Below are 20,699 nucleotides of genomic sequence, written 5' to 3' on the forward strand. Positions count from 1 at the left end.
AGTAACTATTGTGGCTTATGAGACTCATAAACACGATATGCTCACAAACTCTAAAACTACTGTGTTCAATTGAATTAATTTACAACTTCACCATTCTAAGGGGTTGCACAAAATAACTGAAGTTGGTGGCGGCATGCACGGGAAGCAGAGGGGTGGAAGACATTTTCTTACCTTTTTAAGGGTTTATTTACATGAATATGGGTAGAAAGTGTATGGCATGTGCAATTTGGGACAAGCCATGCAAATCGACAGACACAAAGAGGGTGAAGGGAAAATGCAACTTATGTACAGTGATGAATAAAGAATTCCTAACCCCACGAGGTGCCACAGAAAACTGAATCACTTCAACGATGGGGATATGCAGGTGAATACTTCCATTCTTCATGATGAATTGTGTGTAGGGCGATGGTGCAGCCCGTTATTGATGCCGGAGTGAGACAAAGATATTGTGAGGTGGCATCCTGTTTCCAGAGAGCTGTCCTCCCTGAGAAATGACGAAATGGAGCAGGAGACGAAGAAAGCTAGCGATTCGGAGAGCCAGAGATGAAGAAAATATGAGAAACAGAGCAATCTTCTTTGTTCAAAAGTTCCACTACCAATCTGTACATGCGTGTTCAGACCCAGCACTCGTGAACCCTCTGTACTTTTCCACAAAGCTTCTGGTCGATGGCTCCTTTGGCTCACCCTCCGTACCATGAGGACTGCCTTTTTTTGCCGTGAGCCCCATCATTGGCTGCCCACTGCTTGTGGGAGGTGTCATCCTCTGGGCCGTCCCACCCACGGGATTGCCCCAATAAAAGTAAATTCCATCCCCTTTTCCGGGCCCAACAGCGTACTTCACCAACCATAGCTTGTACACACATGCCAACAATTCTTCCTGGTGTCCTTTTAAAGCATGTACTGCTTTCCCTTGTGTATTTTTGTGGCCAGAAGTCCTCACCTGGCCCCGTCCGCTAACGAAGTGCTTACACATACAATCTTACCCTGACTACAGTCTATAAATTACATCCGTTGACTACTCTTTGTCACATTTTACAAAAAAACTTACTCTGACAGGTCCCTGATGCATGGCAATCTAAGCTCTTCAAAACACATAGTTCATATTACAATTACCACAGTCTAGCAATGGATCTCTCCCCCACTTCCACATAACACAATTATTCTATGACAGCAGGAACCATTTAGAAGGACATGGAACTCTTTTCCACGCGGGACGCCTCTCCTTTCCGCGCGGGACGCCTCTCCTTTCCGCGCGGGACGCCTCTCCTTTCCGCGCGGGACGCCTCTCCTTTCCGCGCGGGACGCCTCTCCTTTCCGCGCGGGACGCCTCTCCTTTCCCGCGCGGGACGCCTCTCCTTTCCCGCGCGGGACCCCTCGCCTTTCCCGCGCGGTACCCCTCGCCTTTCCCGCGCGGGACCCCTCGCCTTTCCCGCGCGGGACCCCTCTCCTTTCCCGCGCGGGACGCCCCTCTTTGCCGCGGACCAAGATGAGCAGAACCAGACAAAAAAGAAAGATAAATTTGATTAACTATATTTTCTACGCTCTTAGCTTGGTAGTGAGGTGGTCTGCCAATGGGGGGGCCTTTTGATTATCATTGGTGACTCTCAAGTGTTATTGTAGAAGGCGCTCAGACAGAAGTTCTAATGGGGTCTATCGGCTCTTCCGGGACTAAGGATTCTAATGGGGTCTTGGGGTCCCAAAGGGTTTTAGGAGTGTTAAGGGTCTTGGGGTTATATAGGGGCATACGGGTCCTAGAGGTCTTCTGGGGACTTAAAGGTTCTTAAAGGATTTTTGGTGTCTCAAAGGGGCTCGGGGCCTAAAGGTTGTTGGCGGTCTTCAGGGTCTTTGGCGTATGAAGGTTTTTTAATATCTTTGGAGTCTTTAAGCATTTTTGGGGTATCGTGGTTATAAAGAGTCTTTGGGATCTTGAAGGACAAAGAGTTATAAAGCGTCGAAGAGATATTGAGGGTTTTGAGGAGTCTTTAGGACTTTTGTGTTTGAAGGGATCTTAGGGATCGAAAGGTTCTTGGGAGTTTAAAGGGTCTTCTGGGTCTTGAGGGTCAAGGGCAGTGTTTCTCAACCTTTTTTGTCCCATGCCCCACTTTGATTTTCAAAAAAAATCGTACGCCCCACCATGATTGGAGAAACTACAGGATATACTTCATATGTATTCAAAAGGCTTTATTAAAACCTTATTGTAAATTTTATTCAATTGCTACTCACTTCAATGGGAGCCCTGCCCTTGACGCTGGCTGCAGATTTGTTTGATTCGAGGAACCAATTTTGTCAGTTTCAGCCTTAAATCACCACGTTCCGTGGTTTCCAGTCGATTTCTCTTAGCTTGCAGCAAATCGGTAACAACACTAAATCCACATTCGACTAAATAAGATGATGGAAAATTTGTCAATACTTCCCTTGCCAAAGTAGTCGAGTTTGGGTATTTCTTTTCACTCTCCTCAGACAGCCGCATCATGGTTCCTTTGATCTTGAAAAGAGTTTTCACAGACTCATCTTGTTGCAACTCGCATAACTCCTCTTGGTATTGCTCTGGTACTTCAGTTAAATCCACCAAAAATGGCTGAGTCAACCAAGAAGGGAACTCGTAGCAAAGCTATGAAAGCGATCATATATTGATTCATTAATTCTGAATCCTCATGCCCCACCAAAATATTGCCACGCCCCACCTTGAGAAACACTGGTCTCGGGGGGTCTTAAAGGGTGTAAAGGTTTAAAGGGGTAGAAATGGTCTCAAAATATCCAAATGGTATAAAAGGTTAAAATGGTCTCAAGGGGTCTTAAGGTTTACATGTCTAAAAGGTGTGTTTCAATAGTCCATAATTAAGAGGTATTAATAGATGTCGTCAAGGTCCAATAATAATTAATAGATGCACTCACGCCCCAACTCACGTTCAAACAGTACGCAATTAATAGACATACTCGCAAAGGTCGACCAAGACTTCACCTCGATGAGGGTTCACCGTCCACTCGTGTTTTTTAGTTTTATATACAGTCTTCGCGGAGTTTAGTGCGAGCGGAGTTCCTACCCCCTGGGTGGGTCGAGTTTGCACATCACTTGCTGAAAAAAGGATACAGTGGTTTGCGTTTTGCAAGAAGATGATAGATGATAGATGTTTGAGTGGTATGTGCTTAAAGGTTTTCGGTGGTCTCATGGTCTGAAGGGTACATTCCAATAGTAGTTGGTGTCTCAGGGGACGAAACGGTCTAATCACTCATGCATATGAAAAGGGTCTAAAAAGGTCCAAGTTGTCTAAAGCTCCAAATGATCAAGGGCCCCAGCTATCTCATCTGTCTGGTGTTAAGGTCTTTGGGGTCTAAAGGAACTTAAGAGGTCTAAAGGATGTAAATGGTTTCAAGGGTGAAGGATCTGAAGGTGTCTATAAAGTGTTAAAGAGGTCTTGAAGGGTCTTCGAGGTCTTTAATGTCCTTGGGTCTTTTAGCTCTTTGGGGTCCTCTGGGTGTTTGGGGTCCTTTGGTTCTTTTAGGTCCTTGGGGTCTTTTGGGTCATTGGGTTGTTTTGGGTCCTCTGGGTATTTTGAGTCTTTGTGGTGTTAGAGGTGTTCAGGGTAATTAAACAGTATGCAATTAATAGACAAACTGTACAATTATCTGGCTTGTTTTTTTAGTTTATTTTATATATATATATATGTGTGTGTGTGTATATATATATATATATATATATATATATATATATATATATATACACAGCACATAGATATCAAGTGAATCAGTGGAAAATTGATATGACCATTACCTTTGACATATTGACCTCAAAACAATAGGCTTCCAGCTTGTCACTTCCTCCACCAGGTGGTGAAGATCGGAGTAAAGATGTGACCTATAGGCGATTGACACACAAACGGACAGAACCATAACGGCACTCGGAAGAGCGCTCGGAAGGGCACGTACCTCTGCCATGCTGAACAAATTACATTTTGTATCCCACTAATAGGCCAGACCAGTATCTGGACCTGAACAAAAATTAAATCCGCTTCTTCTTCATCCATCCATCCATTGGGACCATCCTCTGTGCAGATCGTTGGTGCTGCCGAAGCAATCTCCTTGGCCCCATCTCTCAATGGTGAAAAATCACTTAAAAAAAAAAAAAACTCAAACCAATTTGTGCTTTTCACACACCCATCCTGTCCACCAAGTTTCGCACCAATCCGTGCATAATGTTTTGATATATCCTGCTCACAGACAGACAGACAAACAGACAAACAAACAGACAGGGGTGAAAACAACCTCCTTCCATGTTTGTTGGTGGAAGTATTTGCAACAACCACAGCCACAACAACACCAACAACAACGAAGTGTTATAAAATATCCTTTTTTGTGTGTGCTTCACTTCATTTTACATCCTCATTGACTTTCACAGAAGGACATGCAATATATTTGCGACATACAACATGTCTTTTGATTTAACCCCTCATCACCTCGTTGCTTCCTTAATGCACACCATGGAACAAAACCAGCTTGTGGGCTCTTGAAAGATTCTCGACAAGACTTGTAATTTTTGTGGATTTAACAAAAGTAGGCATGCCACTTTATTTTTTCTGTCTGAATTATACCTGTTGGCTGTAAAACCACACTTTGCCACCGTAAAACATCTTGAAAATGTGGGAAGTGTGTGACTTCGCTCTGCAGACCCAGGTATACAAAGTTATTTATAATTAGACTATATGGGATCCTTTGGCGTTCCTGCTGAATGTGTTGATTTGGCTCGGATTGCTGCCTTTAGGTCACCGAATGGTTTCGCACAATATGAAATGATAATGTCGTGCACTACAGGACCGTTTATAGTTCAGCAAAAGAGCGTGATTTAACACACAGATTATTACCATTCACTGTGAAATATGGCACGTTACCGGATGCTTCACTTCCCCAGCACGTTTGCTGTTATCCGAGCCACAGTGCATTTGAATATGAACAAAGCATGTATTTGAATAATGGGCTCGTATAACCTTTTTGCACAATAGATATTTTGGCCTGAGCCCAGTAGAACCAGAGCTTGTCCATTATGACTTTATCAGGCCAAGTTACACCAGGCCAGGCCATGTGGGAGTGGTGTCTTCACATCACACGTATGTGGAGTATTTGGTATTTTCATGTTTGAAGGGGAATTTTTATTTTTATTTTTAAATGGGGTCTGTAGGTCAGGGTGGAGCTGTCACATAATAACGTGCACACATGCAGACAGATACATCAGATGACACACTGCTTGACAAACACAGCCGGTGATGTTGGAAAGTGGGGGGGGTATTATTTAACTTCCCGAGGAACTCTGGGTGCTGTCGATGTCTTATTGTGACGTAGCTTTTCCCTCCACACTCAGCAGGACACTTCCGGAGAATCCTCTCCATGTAGTACAAACCGATGGGGTTTGTCAGTGCTATATGCTCCAATGCCGAGTGTCAAAGCGATGAAGCAGTGTGTACCATTTAATTTTTCTTTGGAACAAGTTCGCTCAGGTGGTAATTGAACCGTGGTTTGCTCTTGCTACTGGCATTAGTTGGTGGATGTTACAGATCCCACAGTGTCCTTCATGAGGAGTAGTGTCCCTCAGCAAATGACACTACCTGTAGATATGTGCTACATACGAAAGAAGATGAATCAAACCGCCGACCATTCAAGTGATTTTTGTTTCTGTAGATGTTTGTGAAAAGAGTGTGATTATATTGCCCAACGAAAAAGCAATTTCATTCCAAACTGAGTTGGGTCAGGCCGAACTGAGCCAGAATTTCTCTTGGGTACTCGTATACAAAGTGTGCACGCTCAACAAAACTCATTCATCTCAGGTAAATATTTGTTCATAAAGTTTTGGCTCGGCATACCAACTGTCATTTTTGGAATAATTGTCTGTTTTAATCGGCTTTCCTTCCTTTAAATCAAGCTAACTCAGGTGAAATCAAAACCATTTTGCATCTTTTCAACGTGCCCCCCTCCCCCCTTTACCACCTAATCTAACTTTCAATTGGCTAAAAGTTTTGACAAATTTCATTCACAGTTTTAAATCGATTCCCTATTTGTACTTGGAAACTACATGTCTACAAACCTGTGTTGTTTCTATTTGGGAGAGTGAATAAAGTGATAAAGCTGTTTAGGATTTCTGTAAGGAGGTTGTTTTCAATCGTTTGCAGATTTTCTTCATTTGTTTTAACAATGACGTGTTTCCTTTTGGTTGGAATCAAGAGTTTTGAACTTGTAGATGGATCTTTGTTTTCGCATTCATCTGTTGTTTGTGTGATCGAAGATGATGTTTTAAGAGTTATGGTTATGGTCTTTTTTTTTTTCTTCAATTCGGTGATTATGAGAATATTATCATATTCGCCACTTCAATTCGTGATAAAAGTAAGTCAAATGTCTTATTTTGAAGCTGAACAAATGGAGATACATAATACGAGACTCCAATATAATTTTTTGTTGTTGCTGAACCAAGATGCACAAGTCATTGATGCAGTTGCATTTTCTGCATGAAAATTATTCGTATGAACACCATAGACATCAAAGACGTGTGGGAATTATCATACGAAATATCATAATGTTTGTGTGATAGCAAAACTGTACGTTTGCTGAGGGTGGATGAGGAGGCCTATGTGCGAGAAATCTGTGAAGGGTTAGAGCATCACCTGTGGTCAAGTGATTCTCATCCTGCTTACAGGGTAACCTGTGCATTGTGTTCCTCCAAGCCTGTCCCTCGGTGCACTGCAGTCAGAGTGGAGGGTGGTGGGCTCTTTATAGAGGAATCTGAAGTGAAGGCCCGCTGGGTTGGATGTCCGATGTGAATACTCCTACTGCTGACCCTACAATGAACTGTGAACCATCTTTGTGACAACACAGGCTGTGCTGAAACAGTTGAAGGTGGGTAAAGTTCCAGGGATCTGTGGCATCAATGCTGAACTTCTCAAGGCTGGTGGAAATGCTGTACTCATGTCGTTGCATGCAGTTCTGTGCTCTGTTTTGAAACACAGGCATCATCCCATCTGACTGAAAGAGGGGCCTTGTTGTCCCTCTCTGGAAAGAGAAGGGTGATCACCAGAACTGTAACAACTACAGAGGGGTGAGGCTGCTTTCAGTGCCAGGCAAGGTAATTGCTTGGATAATTTTTGATAGGGTTCACTACCATCTGATTGAGCACCAGCGCCCAGAGCAGTCAGGCTTTACACCAAAGGGGTCAATGATTGACTGTGTCCTCGCCCTTTGGGTGCTCACTGAACGCAGGCGAGAGTTTCAGTAGAGCATGCTTGCAGCCTATGTTTATCTTCACAAAGCATTGGATTCAGTGGTACTGAGAGTGCTGTGAGGTGAGTGTATTTCATCCCTGACTTATTTCCAGTTGTTACTGGAGTTTGTCAGGGGTGTGTACTGGCCCCCATACTTTATAAGCACTTGTATGGACTGGATTCTGGGGAGGATGTTCAACAGATCAAGCTACAGAGTGTCATTTTGGAATGTCAAGATCTCTGACCCTGATTTTGCAGATGATAGTCATCTTTATGGATACTCTCGATATCGGGGTCCTCCAGATGCTAAATGAGTTGGGTCACTGGGATTTTGGATTCCTGGGTCAAAACTAAGATCTCGGCTTTCATTGACATATTGGATGCTGCTATCTTGTCTGCACCTGTTTGTGGCAAGAATATTGAAATTGCAGAGATTAATTTACCTTGGCAGTGATATTCATGTCTCCGCATGTTGTGAGCCAGAGGTCGATAGACGTCTGGGTCGGGCCTGAGATGTTATGGATTCACTGTATCGTGGCATATGGCGCTTTTGGTCCCGATGCAAGAGGACGAAAGTCCGAGTCTTCAAGTTCTTGGCGCTTCCAATCTTACTCTACGAATGTCAAACCTGGACTCTAACCGAGGATCTAAGACAAAGACTTAACTCCTTCGGCACCTGGTGAGATTTGTTATCTGTATTGTCCGTACGTGTCAGCTGCGGCTGTATGGACATGTGACTCATTTTCCTGATGCTGATCCTGCTCACGTGATTCTCTCAGTGAGGGCACCTCGTGAGTGGAGGCGGCCAACGGGCTGACCACGTGCCTCGGGGTTGCAGCAGGTTGATCAGCATCTCAAGGAGATGGGGATGGGCCAGTCATCCGCCTGGGGGATGGCCAGACGAAAGCCCCTGGAGTATCGGTGGAAATCGTACACAGTCACACTCCACATGTTTTGATTTACTAGCCGATCGCATCACGTGCTTTCTGGTTGAATGGTTTGCGTTTGCGGGAGCAATCGTCTGGGTGGCAGACGGATGGTTGTTTGTGGATTATGCGTTTTTACCATGTGAGACATAATCCGCGGCGATGCTTACCATAACAGTCAGGAAGAGCACCTGATGTTTAAATGACGAATGTGGTCATCATTGGTTAGATATTTATCGGTATGCTGTCCTGATGAGGGCAAATAAGCCCAAATTCAGGACTTCATGCCGTTGAAGTCATGGGGACTCACTCCTCAGGATTGGTTCAATTGTATGACCATGCATTTTGGTCCTTCAGGGTACGATGTGTGTGTTTGTTTGACCATGTGCTTCAGCCTTTGGGCTGAGGGGCATATGTATGGCAACAGGACAGTCTTGCTGGACTGTGTACTTTGGTCATGGAGTCAAGGTGCATGGCTCAAGCTGTTTAAATGTTTTGATTTTTTAAAAACTTTTTTTGGATAAAAAAGGCCCCTTCAAAGGAAGCAAACAAGCCTGAAATCTGGATATGCGGCTCCGTTTGATGTTCAGCTGATGTTGACCATGTAATCTTTGTCTATTTGACAGACCTGCCAGGCCGAGGCCTCTGGATTGGAGGTGACACTTTGGTGTAGGACTATGTCCAATTGAGATCGGGGAAGTGCTTGTCACACTCCACATGTTTCGATAAATATATATATATATATATATATATATATATATATATATATATATATATATATATATATATATATATATTACATTGTGCTTCAAAAAGATGTTAACACTTATATGGGACAATCGTTTTTTAATGGAACGTGATAAATGGTCAATCTCGAGGGTGAATCACAGTTGAAATGCTCTCTGTGTTTGTTGTGAACCACCGTGGGTGACTGAAAGATGTCCATCCATGCGGTAACCTTTCTTCTTTGCTCCAAAGTCAATCTCATTGCCATTTCAGTTTAATGTAAGGAAAGAAAAAAATTTCTCAGAAGTGTTGACATGTTTTTTGAAGGACCCTGTATATGTGTATGATAAGTAAAGTTTTCATTTGTTGTTCTGTTGAGTGTGCTTTTTGGATCCAGTAAATTAGTATATGTACTAAGAAAAGTGATTGTGTTGAATCGCCTTTCTGATAATTTGAGGAAGATGAAGAAGAGTGTGTTAGCTGGTATGGTGTGTGAGTAGTTTGTGTTTGTACCGACAGCTACTTGGCTGTTTGTCTGACTTCTTTGGTCCCTCAATGTATCTGGATCTTTCAAGTTTCAACACTCCAACATTTTCAGCACAATGCACTTCATCTCCCCTTGAGTTGAAGGAACTTGACTCTGAAAACATTAACAGCACAGCAAACATGTGACTCGGGTGGTTGCACAGGCGCAAATCTCTCTAATTTTATTATAACTCGACGCATTTTAATTATTTTGTATACAGTGCAGGCTAGTGGAAGAGCTAGAACATGCAACAGATCAGGACACAACAGAACAAAAGGAACAGCAGGAAGAGAAGAGGGAAATATCAACAGCAGGGCTGAGGGACAATTTAAATGGAGACGTACAAACAAGGGATGAGGGGTAGATAAGATTTGTACAGAAGAAAACTCAGGAAGGGAAAAATGGAAATTTGGGATGGGTGGGGTGCAGTTTAATTTGGAGGTGGGGTGGGGGGGGGGGTAAAAAAAGAAATTGGTTTTGGATGGAAGATGTTTTCATCCTTAAGGTTGGGGGTGGGCGGGAATTGTGGGCATCATATTTTTGGCTGAAGAGCTGTTTTTGAACTTTTCAGTTGTTTTAAAGTTGTGTTTTAACCGGACACCACCAGACTCTGTGGTGTACTTGTTCGAGCATCCACTCCGAGTCTGGGAGGTCGGTGGTTCAAACCCCACCGGTCATAGCAGACTTTAAAAATGGTACGTGCCAGCCTCGGTGGCGTAATGGTTAGAGCATCCTCACTCTGGGAAGTTGGTGATATTCATTCCTTAAAAATGGTACATCCTGCTTGATGTTTAGCATTTAAAAGGATAGGAACACGGACAATCCCCATAGGTTGGCATTCATGGTGAGGAGGAAAATCCTCCTTAGGAAATGCCCCACTGAGTGTGGTGAGAAAGTTGGTGCTATTGTTGTGGCGTTGCTGGTACCCAGAGTACCGAGAGGCTTTGTTTGTCTCGTCTGACAGGCCTGTGTTTTGTCTCATGTCTTCGTCTATATGTATATGTGTGAGATGCATGCGAGCTTCACCATGAGCCTTAGATGCTGCAAAAAAAGAAGTTTTCAACATACCTGGCTTCTGACAATTGATGCGAATTCTTGTATAAAAGATTATTTGTAGTGGGAATGGCCTTCATCAATGGTGAAGGATATCATGCTTCCACCTGTGTCATATTGTTGTCTGCATGGTCGATCGCAAAGTCTTCATCGCTTTTGCTAAGTTTTAAGTAAATATTTGTATTGATAAAGTAAGCATTTACCTTGCATTGAAAGCAGGCCTGATGGATGCAGCAATTCTTCACTTCATTGCTCATTTCCCAAATAATTAGACATTGCTTAAAAAAAGTATTCATACCTTAATCACATCCACGATTCACTTTCATTGTGCGGCCTGAGCTGGATACACTTGAGAGGCTTTTCCGAGAGCCACACCGAAGAGGTAGAGGATCAGTTCAAGCTCTGAAAAATGTATTTCTGCACAAATACCTACACTCAGAGTAAAGTGTGAGAATACCGACAGATACCTACAGGAAGAGGTGTGCTATGCGGTCTCACATATGGTTATGTATAGCACCTCAACATGGTGAGGTTTTATTGAATGTGATTTTAAACACGTTACCTCTCTCTCTCTCTCCATCCTCTCGACTCTAGACTCTAGAGGATCTCAATTTCATGAAAGTGACGTCGCACTTGGCTCACATTTTGGCATTTCAAACAGCGATCTACCTTTTTTACTTCGAAAAATAACTCAAAATTGACACTTCTGTGCTTGAGCATGTTCTCGTTTTTACAGTTATTACTGTTCCACATCCCATGTGCTTTAATTATGTTGAGTGTGCATTTATACCAAGCTACTTTATGAAACAACTTGCCTGTAGATGTGCGCACAGAGGGATGAACAGCATGTGAGCACACCACATTTATGTATTCGTACATGTTGCGGTAACGCATGCGACACAGCTTTGCATGAACGTGCACGCTCAAGCCAAGAGCTTTGCTCATGCGCGTTATGCAACGCATTTCTCATCCATTCGTGTGAAGGCAAATGCTTTATTATAATGTTGTCTGGATACGTCGTGAGCACGTGGACTCATTGATTATTGCCTCCGCCGCCAAAGGTGGACAGAGGTTATGTTTTCATCCTTGTCTGTCTGTCTGTCACGGTTTGTCTGTCTGTGAGCAGGGTCTCAAAAAGTTACGGATGGATTTGGACAAAACTTGGTGAACAGGTTGGGTGTATGACAGGGATAAATTGATTCGATTTTTGTGAAGATCCAAATCCCGATACAATAAATATATATATATATATATATATATATATATATATATATATATATATATATATATATATATATATATATATTTTTTTTGTGATTCTTCACTGTTGACAGATAGGGCCAAAACGATATATAGCATCATATTTCAAAATGTTGTGGACGGATTTGGATGAAATTTGGTGGATGAGTTGGGTAAGTGACAAGAACAAGCCGATTTGATTTTTGTTCAGGTCCAGATCTAGATCCGGCCTCTCAGTGGGTACAAAACGTCAACTGTTCAGCCTGGCGGAGGTATGCGCCCTACCGAGTGCCTTTTCAGTTAATGTTATGTAACGTCCAATGGCACGGCAAAAGTGAAAGGTGAAGGGGGATGTTGGAAGAGCATAAGGGTGTTTGTTTATACCAGCTTCAGTGCCATCATGGTAAGAGCGTCCTCACTTTGCGAAGTTGGTGGTTTGAACCCCGGCCGAGTCGTACCAAAGATTTTTTTTTTTAATGGTACGGGCTGCTTCCTTGCTTTGATGCTCATCATTTATCAAGTATAGAGTACTGACAAACAACCAAAAGTTGGTAATATTGCAGGCTTTGCTTATGGCCTCCTCCGTCGTTGAAGTTCCTCATAAGAGAATGCATTATTATTGTTATTAATATTAATATTATTATTAATTGTGTGGTTTGTTTTGAGGTAAATGCCACAAATTATTTTATATTTCCAAAATAGTTTTGATGTTGTGCTGTTGCATATTCTCCAAATTATTTTGTAACTAAAACGACAAGTTGTTCCCCTTTAAAATCTTTTGGAGGTTTATGAAGGCAGAACCCTTGGAAGCGGCCATAGCCACCTGCCACTTCACAACATACGAGACATGAAAAAGGGAGGTGGTGGGGCAGGGTTCAGTGCTGGCAGTTACATAATGGATCGAATAGTGAAGAGGAGGGCTCAAGATGTCTCACTTCTTCTGTATGTAATACGTAAATTATCCTTAATCTTAATCTTGGTGGTTGCTGCTCAATATACATTTCTTGCTCATTATTGCCTCTATTTTCCATGCAGCAACTGTAACCACGTGAGTCTACTTGTCCATGTTGAATGTTTCAACATCTTGTGTCTTCTTTCACCTCCTTGCCTTTGCAGACGACTCCGCAAGGTCAATGCGTGGCGCCCCACCACCAATCCCACCTCTTCGATGAACCTCGAGCAAGCAAAACGAAGACTTGTGTTGGTACCATGGTATCGCCCATGTTGTTGATTTCAGCAACAGCTGCAACCAGTCAGACATCTCATAACCCGTCAAGATGGAGGCATATAGTGAGCTCGTGGAACCGTTTTGCTTCGTGGCAACCCTTTTATCTGAAATGTGAACGTTTCCATTCGTTTCAGTTTTGCAATATATTGCTATGTTAACTGTGGAGTTTGAATTCTTTTAAACCTCTTTAGTTTTTGCCCTTAGTTTAGATATTAAATATAATTTGCGCTACTGCGTTTTTGGGGCAAAGTGTGCTTAAAAATAGGAATACAGCTTCTTAGAAATTCCTGCAGATTATTTTTCCTTTTGTTTTGGATTGTGTAAGGAATAACTAATCGTTCTTGTGACGTTCTTGAGTTTACCCAAGTGAGGTGTATTCTTTTTCTTTATTTTTTTTACCACTATATATTGTTATTAATGTGTGAATGGATTTTTACCCATGTTGCTACATGTGCAAAACTACTGTGGGCTGGAGTTTGGAAAGCCTCTCTTTTTTTTTATCCAGATGGGGGCTTTGTGTGTCACCCCCCTTCTCTCTGCTAGGCCGAGCCACACGAGGCCTTTCCCTCTTTGCCGCTTGATGCAAATCACAGAGGTGAACTTCATGCGAGCTGCAGATGGTCATTAATGTTGTTGTTAGATTGAATAATTGCCATTGCATAACCTCTAAATTATTTTGTAAAGCACTGTGCGTAATTGTCCATAATTGAGGGTTTCTGATCTATGAACCGACCTCTCCATTTATAGCGGACCATGAGCCCAATCCTGGAACGTTGATGAGAGCCGGTACTGTGGCACTGTTTTGAATCGCATGACAATTTCCCGGTCATCTTGGTTCCTTTTCACGTCTGCAAATGTCCCACGTCCTTGAATGGTACAACCCCGCCTCCCAAAACAACATAATAATTTGTTATTCTGTACATATCGTACATTCATTTTGAAAGCTGCAGCCGACCTTCAAACGCGATTCATTGCTTCTTCCACACGAGCTGCCAATATGAACTGCTTCGTTTGAAGGAATATTAAAATAATTAATTTCCTATAATGTCTCGTATTTATTTCTCCAGATAATTTCAATTATGCAGCCTGTTGGGCAATTTTGGATCATCGTTATTACCTACGCCACTTAAGGTGGACGGAGATTATGTTTGTTTGTCTGTCTGTCTGTTTGTCTCTGAGCAGGATATCTCAAAAGGTTATCGATGAAAGTTATTTGGACAGGATGCGTGTGTGACGAGGACAAATTGATGACATTTTGGTGAAGATCCGGAAATTAGAATTTTAAAAGTGATTCTTTACCATTGAGACATATCACGCGATATCTCAAAAAGTTGTACACGAGTAATGAAAAAAACTTGGTGGATGAGTTGGTTAGGTGACAAGAACAAGCGGATTAGATTTTGGTTAAGATTCGGATGCAGATCCGGCCTATCAGTGGGATACAAAATGTGAACTGTTCACCCTGGTGGAGGTATGCGCTCTACCGAGTGTTGTTCTGGTATTATTTATTATTAGCATTTCCCTTTTCTGCAAACCATTCGTTCACTTTTGTAAAGGTAAGAACCATTTGTTCACATTGACTCATTCATCTAGATGATGGAGTGTTTCATAAAGACATTCTTTGTTCTTTTTATGAAGCTTGATGAGTTTTCCACCCTATAAACTGAGTTGGTGGCCCTAAATTGAGTAGTATAGTCAATTAGTTTGATCTGAACATGTTTGCAAAGTTTGTTCTGAATGGATATGGTTTTTCAGTCCAACCTCCTGACCTTCTCCACACTGTACAACCCAGGATGGACTTTTCCATCCTATATGTAATTTCATGTTAGAATGAGGATAATGCTATTTGGGTAGCCACCTAACTGAATGATTGAATATAAAGGTGGAGTTTCTTTGGTAAATACAAAACAACAATTCGATTTGGGCTGAAATTCGAGCATGGTAAAGAAGTAGAAAAATGGTCCTAAATTCCCCGTACGATGATCAACTCCAACGTGATGCTCCATTTGTACCAAAATAATCACTCGACTCAAATGGTCTCAGTGACTTGAACTTCATTTTTCCAATATCTGTTTTATTAACCCGAGCCTTCGGTAATGGCATCACATACACATAATTTGACCTCCTCCTTGTATACCGTATACATCATCCTTTTGTCCCATCCGATTTCCTCCCAAGCCACCTTTCTCGTTTCTTCCGAATAATAATAGAAAATCAATTTGCACCATTCCCTTTCCCCTTTGCTTATATATTCGGCTGTACACAATAAACCAGCCATAATGTCTGACCTTGGCTGTCCTTTGATTCGATCAGTCTTTGAAGTCTCATAATGCTGTACACCATTTGGCAAGTGTCCTATTCAGATTGGGGAATGGTCAAGGACCGCAACGGATGAGAGAGATGACTACAACCCCTCTGAAAGGACACTTGCTCTCTGAAGCTGCATGTTTCTACATACGCACATTGTTTTCTTTTGTCCTTGTAATTAATGTAAAGTTTCTTGTATAATTGTCCTACATTTTATTTATATATGAGCTCCACCATGAGATTTAGATCACTGTTTCGAAGCTGAAACGTCCTGCTCGTGTGTGCACCCTCAATAAGTCTGTACTTTGTAGTCAGATACTACTACTGTTGGAAATCGCCATAAAAGTTATTTCATTTTTCTTCTCACACTTAATTCAATCAAGGTCTGTGGGGAGTGTTGGATCACCGCTACGTTGTACGTTTGAAAAGGCTTGTCTGCAGACTTTTCATGAACGTTCTGTATGTAATGATAGTTCATGGAACGGTTTGAGGAACAAAGAACACCTCTCATTTGAATCATGATATCCAGACATTTGATTTGATTTTTGAGGTTGTGGGTGGAACGTAGACTCAGAATGTTTATCTGGTGCTAGATTTCACACACTTTACACACCGTCGGTTCTGCCGAAGCAGTCTCTTGGTGGAGGTTTCAATCTTAGATGGGTCACTGCTCTGAGCTGCTCGACTGTGGTTGTGAGGAAGTATGCAATTCTTCCAGCGTGCCTGCGATAAATCGCCGACTCTTCACGAAGGGCATCATGGCATCTTTAATGTCTACCAAGTAATGCTGGTAGATGGAACGGGACACCCAGTGTACGTCCATCCGAAGGACGATGCACTTTGCGATTCAATGCCCTGCCTACAAAATTCCAGGGTAACCATTGAGAACTCGATGAATATTCAAACCCAGGCTAGCCAACTCAAAGGTAAGTGTGCATGCCTCTGTTTCTCAGAGCACCGTACGTTCGACCAACAGGTCTTAGAGATTTAAATATAATCGTTAATGCCTCAAAAAGTAAATAGAAATGGGTGCTTTACTTCGAGGGCAGTTTGAATTATGCCTTCCCTGTTTTTTGGCTGTGAGGGTGCTGAAAAAATATTTTAATCTGTGTCATTAACCACAGCAAGTATAGATAGGTAGGTTCATTTCACTTCACTTCCATCAAATCAAGCGAGTTAAAAAACTCCACCTCGATTCGCTCTACCCGCATTCCCTGACATCATCGATGATGTAATCCGCCCTGGTTTACTCTCTCTGAGCACCAGGGGACGCTGGCAGTCTGCGTTGCCATCTCAAGCTCCGTTAATTTGGAGGACGCACTGAATACTGGGGTAAATCGTAAGCACTCCATGACTTGCACTGCTCTGGATCGCAACTGCGGAATCACCACTGTTTGTGAAGAATCCGAATTGGATTCGATTTAATCTCAAATGATTATCCATCATCGAATCAGAAATATTTATCTGCCAATATTTATTAATTAATGCAGTCAACGTGTAGACCACCCTGATCTGTGTCACTGCAATATACAGGAATTATGTTGTTTTGCTTTAAATAATTTTGAACATTGCAGGATTTCTGGGATGGAGATCAGGCTGGAACCTGCACGTGCTCTCTCTCTCGATATCTCTATCTCTATCTCTCTATCTCTATCTCTATATCTCCATCTCTCCGATCCCTGAAACGTGTCACCAAACCTGATCGATCCAATGGCCTGCTCTCCCAGACTGCAGAGCTTGCACGTGAAATACCTCTCAAAATCGGATTACCCGTATCATTCAGAGCTCAACAGTTTCATTTTGAAAGGTTCAAATAGTGGGAAGAACCTTCATTTATGTATTTCCAGCAAATTGTAAAACTCCGCGTGAGCTAACGAAATGGAGACTTTAAACATGATTAATAATAGGTCAGGGAAATATTTTGATATTTAAAATTACCTTGTATTAATGTTTGTGAAATTAATGTTTGTGAAAGAGAAAAAAATACAATACAATTCTGCAATAAAATAATGGCAATTATTATCGCAGTCCAGGTATGCTATAAACCACAGTCCTAATCACGTGGGCTTTGGGCTTTTGTGCGTTTTAATTTAATTTCTAACGTATTTATATAAGCATTGTTTTGGATTGTAAATATAAATATATATATATATATATATATATATATATATATATATATATATATATATATATGTTACTACTATACTGCTACTACAACTTTAACAGGCACAATTATTCTGATCTTGTGGGGTTGGCTGGGGAAGGTTTCTGGCCCAAGTCTTTCACAAACTGGCTGGCGGGGTTTGACGGTAGACTGAAGGTGCCAGGAATTTAGAATATGTTTATGGTGCCGGCGACAACTCGCCTATTCTTCACGAAAGATTCTGTGGGATCTTTAATGTCCACGAAAGACCCTGTGGGATATTTAATGTCCATGAAAGACCGTGTGGGATATTTAATGTCCATGAAAGACCCCGTGAGATCTTTAATGTCCACGAAGGACCCCGTGGGATCTTTCATGTCCAGGAAAGATCCTGTGGGGTCTTTAATGTCCACAAAAGACCCCGTGGGATCTTTAATGTGCACAAAAGACCCCATGGGTTATTTAATGTCCACGAAAGGCCCCGTGGGATCTTGAATGTCCACGAAAGGCCCCGTGGGATCTTCAATGTCCACGAAAGACCCGGTGGGATCTTCAATGTACACAAAATACCCGGTGGGATCTTCAATGTCCACGAAAGACCTGGTGGGATCTTCAATGTCCACGAAAGGCCCCGTGGGATCTTCAATGTCCACGAAAGGCCCCGTGGGATCTTCAATGTCTACGAAAGACCTCGTGGGATCTTAAATGTCCACGAAAGATCCAGTGGGATAGTCAATGTCCCTGAAAGACCCAGTGGGATCTTCAATGTCTACGAAAGACCCCGTGGGATCTTCAATGTCCACGAAAGGCCCCGTGGGATCTTCAATGTCTACGAAAGACCTCGTGGGATCTTAAATGTCCACGAAAGATCCAGTGGGATAGTCAATGTCCCTGAAAGACCCAGTGGGATCTTCAATGTCTACGAAAGACCCCGTGGGATCTTCAATGTCCACGAAAGACCCCGTGGGATCTTCAATGTCCACGAAAGACCCCGTGGGATCTTCAATGTCCACGAAAGACCCCTTGGGATCTTCAATGTCCACGAAAGACCCCGTGGGATCTTCAATGTCCACGAAAGACCCCGTGGGATCTTTAATGTCCACGAAAGACCCCATGGAATCTTTACTGTCCACAAAAGACCCCATGAGATTTTTAATGTCCATCAACAACCAATGCTGGTAGACGGGACTCCTGTTCAACGTCCATCCGAGGGATGGCACACATATTGATGAATCACCCTGCCTGTGAAACACCGGAATGACAGTTTATAGCTGGGTCGGGATTCGAACTCAGGCTGGTCAGCTTAGAGTGTGCATGCCACTGGAGTCTAGTCTCGGTTATCTTGCTCGCACAATATTTTGTGCTTTTTACAACAGCTTTAAATACAATGTTGAATTGCATTTTTAAATTCCGGACTTTTTGTTTTGGACAAGTATTGGTATTATTATTATGATCATCATCCATAAAACGTCATTCTTTATTATATATTTTAACGAATCGGTCGTTTCCTTTCCTTGTTGCAAAAACAACATGCGCTTTCATCGTCCGGTCCATTATTCTTTCCCACGCAGGTACTGCGAGCGATCAACAGCTGTGCAGGTGACAAATACCGTACCGAACAAGGTAATGCATACCTTCTCTATATTGTCGTACAGTATATTCTTAGTGATTTACATTGCTGTACAGTGAGACGATCTTAAAGCATATTGTTATCGTTTGTGACTTGAACCTGGACAGAGTGACGATGGAGAACGCCGAATGAAATGTGCGAGGGGTGTTCAAAAAGTTCTCGGAATAAGATGGTCACAATGTAGTGCAAGAAACCTCATTGTTTATTATTATTTTATACTCAAGTGGTAGATAATCACAAAGGAGATATTTTCTCTTACTAGTTAAGATATTCTTTGCATGTTGAAAATAAAAAACCTCGGCTCTTCTTGGAGTTGGATGTCATCTCGTTCCAAAAACATTTTGAGCACCCTCGTAGGTTTGGTATAAAATTTGTAATCTATAATGATGTAAATTGTTGTAAAGTGGGATTCTATTTTGTTGTACATTCAGTTTGTGGAGAGGAATAATGCGCTGTTGATTCGATTACGATGTGACGACGTTGAGTAATGGTGGTTGGATCTACAATATTGTGAAATTTTGAATTTGATGAGGATTTGGAAGCTTTCCATGAACATCGTCGTAGATTTTCCTTTTTTTTCCCGTCCTGCTGCTCTCCTTCACATTCTCACTGAATCACATATTCATCTCTGGAACGTCCGTGCCACGTTCTTATCCGTACTGTGCGGGTTTTGTCTTTACGGCAAGGAGCGCGACGACAACGATGATGGACGGTGAAGAGGAGTTGCATGCACATTGTGGTCTCTCCAGGGGATGAGGCTTTGATTCGGTGTGAGGAATCTATGGGCTATACGTATCTGTGCTATGATGGCCTTTCATAATCCAAGATGGCCGTTTCACATAAGTGATGTGTGAACAACCTGGGAATGTCATTTTGTTTAATATGTCGCAGCTGCTGCCCAGACAATAGGAAGCAGGGTCACCCGGCATCAATAGATACCCGAGAAGACAAGACCACTTGGTTAGGCAGAAATTTGTGATTTGCTCAGGGTTCCGGTTCCGATAACTCGCTTCATCTTCGCGAAAGACATGGTGGGATCTATAATGTCCACCAGCTCGTGCTAGCAGACGGGGCACCCAGTTTGACGTCCATGCAAGGGACGGTAGCTTGGAAGCCCGAAAATGTCATGCAACACCCTGCTGTGAAGTACCAATCCAACAGTTTATAGTCAGGTCGGGAATCAAACCCAGATTATACAGCTCTAAAGCAAGTTCACCACCTTTGCACTATCATATTGGACTCGGGCGACAGGAAGCACGTGGCAAAGCACGAGCTGAGCCATAGCGTGAGTGACCCAGTCTTTGCCCTGACTCGCCTAATTATGCCGTCTTGCTGCGCGTTTCCCGCCATTCTCATCATGACAGGGCATGGTCGATCACCGCAGCCTTTTGGGTCAAGCTCGATGAACAAACCGCTTTGCGAGTTTTGCTCTAGTCTGTCCGGCAATAGAGGGAAAACATGGTTGGTGTCGTCACCACCCCTTACGGCAATACCTGATAAGCCTCCAAACAATAAAATTTTAGTTAAACTCACCAAAAACAAGTATACCGAATCGTATACGTAAATAAAAATATACATGCATCTTCTTACCCATGATCTATCTTTGTGTAGGGTCTGTTGCATGAAAAATAGAAGAAGAAAAAAGTTGTCCTTCTTGGATGATTGTGAGGACGTTGTTCA

General features: G+C 42.4%; 2 protein-coding genes across 7 annotated transcripts in view; one reads left to right on the forward strand and one right to left on the reverse strand.

Moving 5' to 3' along the window:
* The window catches only part of LOC147032450 (uncharacterized), a 113,032-nt gene extending 97,806 nt beyond the window's left edge, over window positions 1–15,226 (forward strand). For 2 of the 5 annotated variants that reach the window (XR_015055164.1, XR_015055165.1), the window contains exons 9-10: window positions 6,708–6,879; window positions 12,828–13,984. Coding sequence is in view for 1 of the 5 variants with exons in the window: in XM_085870090.1 (XP_085726216.1) it covers window positions 12,828–12,883 (56 nt within the window). In the remaining 4 variants the exon portion in view is untranslated. Of the gene's footprint in view, window positions 1–6,707; window positions 6,880–12,827 lie in introns of all 5 variants that reach the window. The other 3 variants (XR_015055166.1, XR_015055167.1, XM_085870090.1) reach the window with 3 other exon arrangements.
* LOC147032451 (transcription factor Sp9-like) overlaps window positions 1–20,699 on the reverse strand; it is a 107,318-nt gene that overhangs the window by 80,070 nt on the left and 6,549 nt on the right. The gene's annotated exons all lie outside the window — the stretch shown is intronic.

Source organism: Eptatretus burgeri, chromosome 2 (genome assembly GCF_056783735.1).
Source record: "Eptatretus burgeri isolate ZD-2024b chromosome 2, Ebu_testis_v1, whole genome shotgun sequence".
Taxonomy (NCBI): Eukaryota; Metazoa; Chordata; class Myxini; order Myxiniformes; family Myxinidae; genus Eptatretus; species Eptatretus burgeri.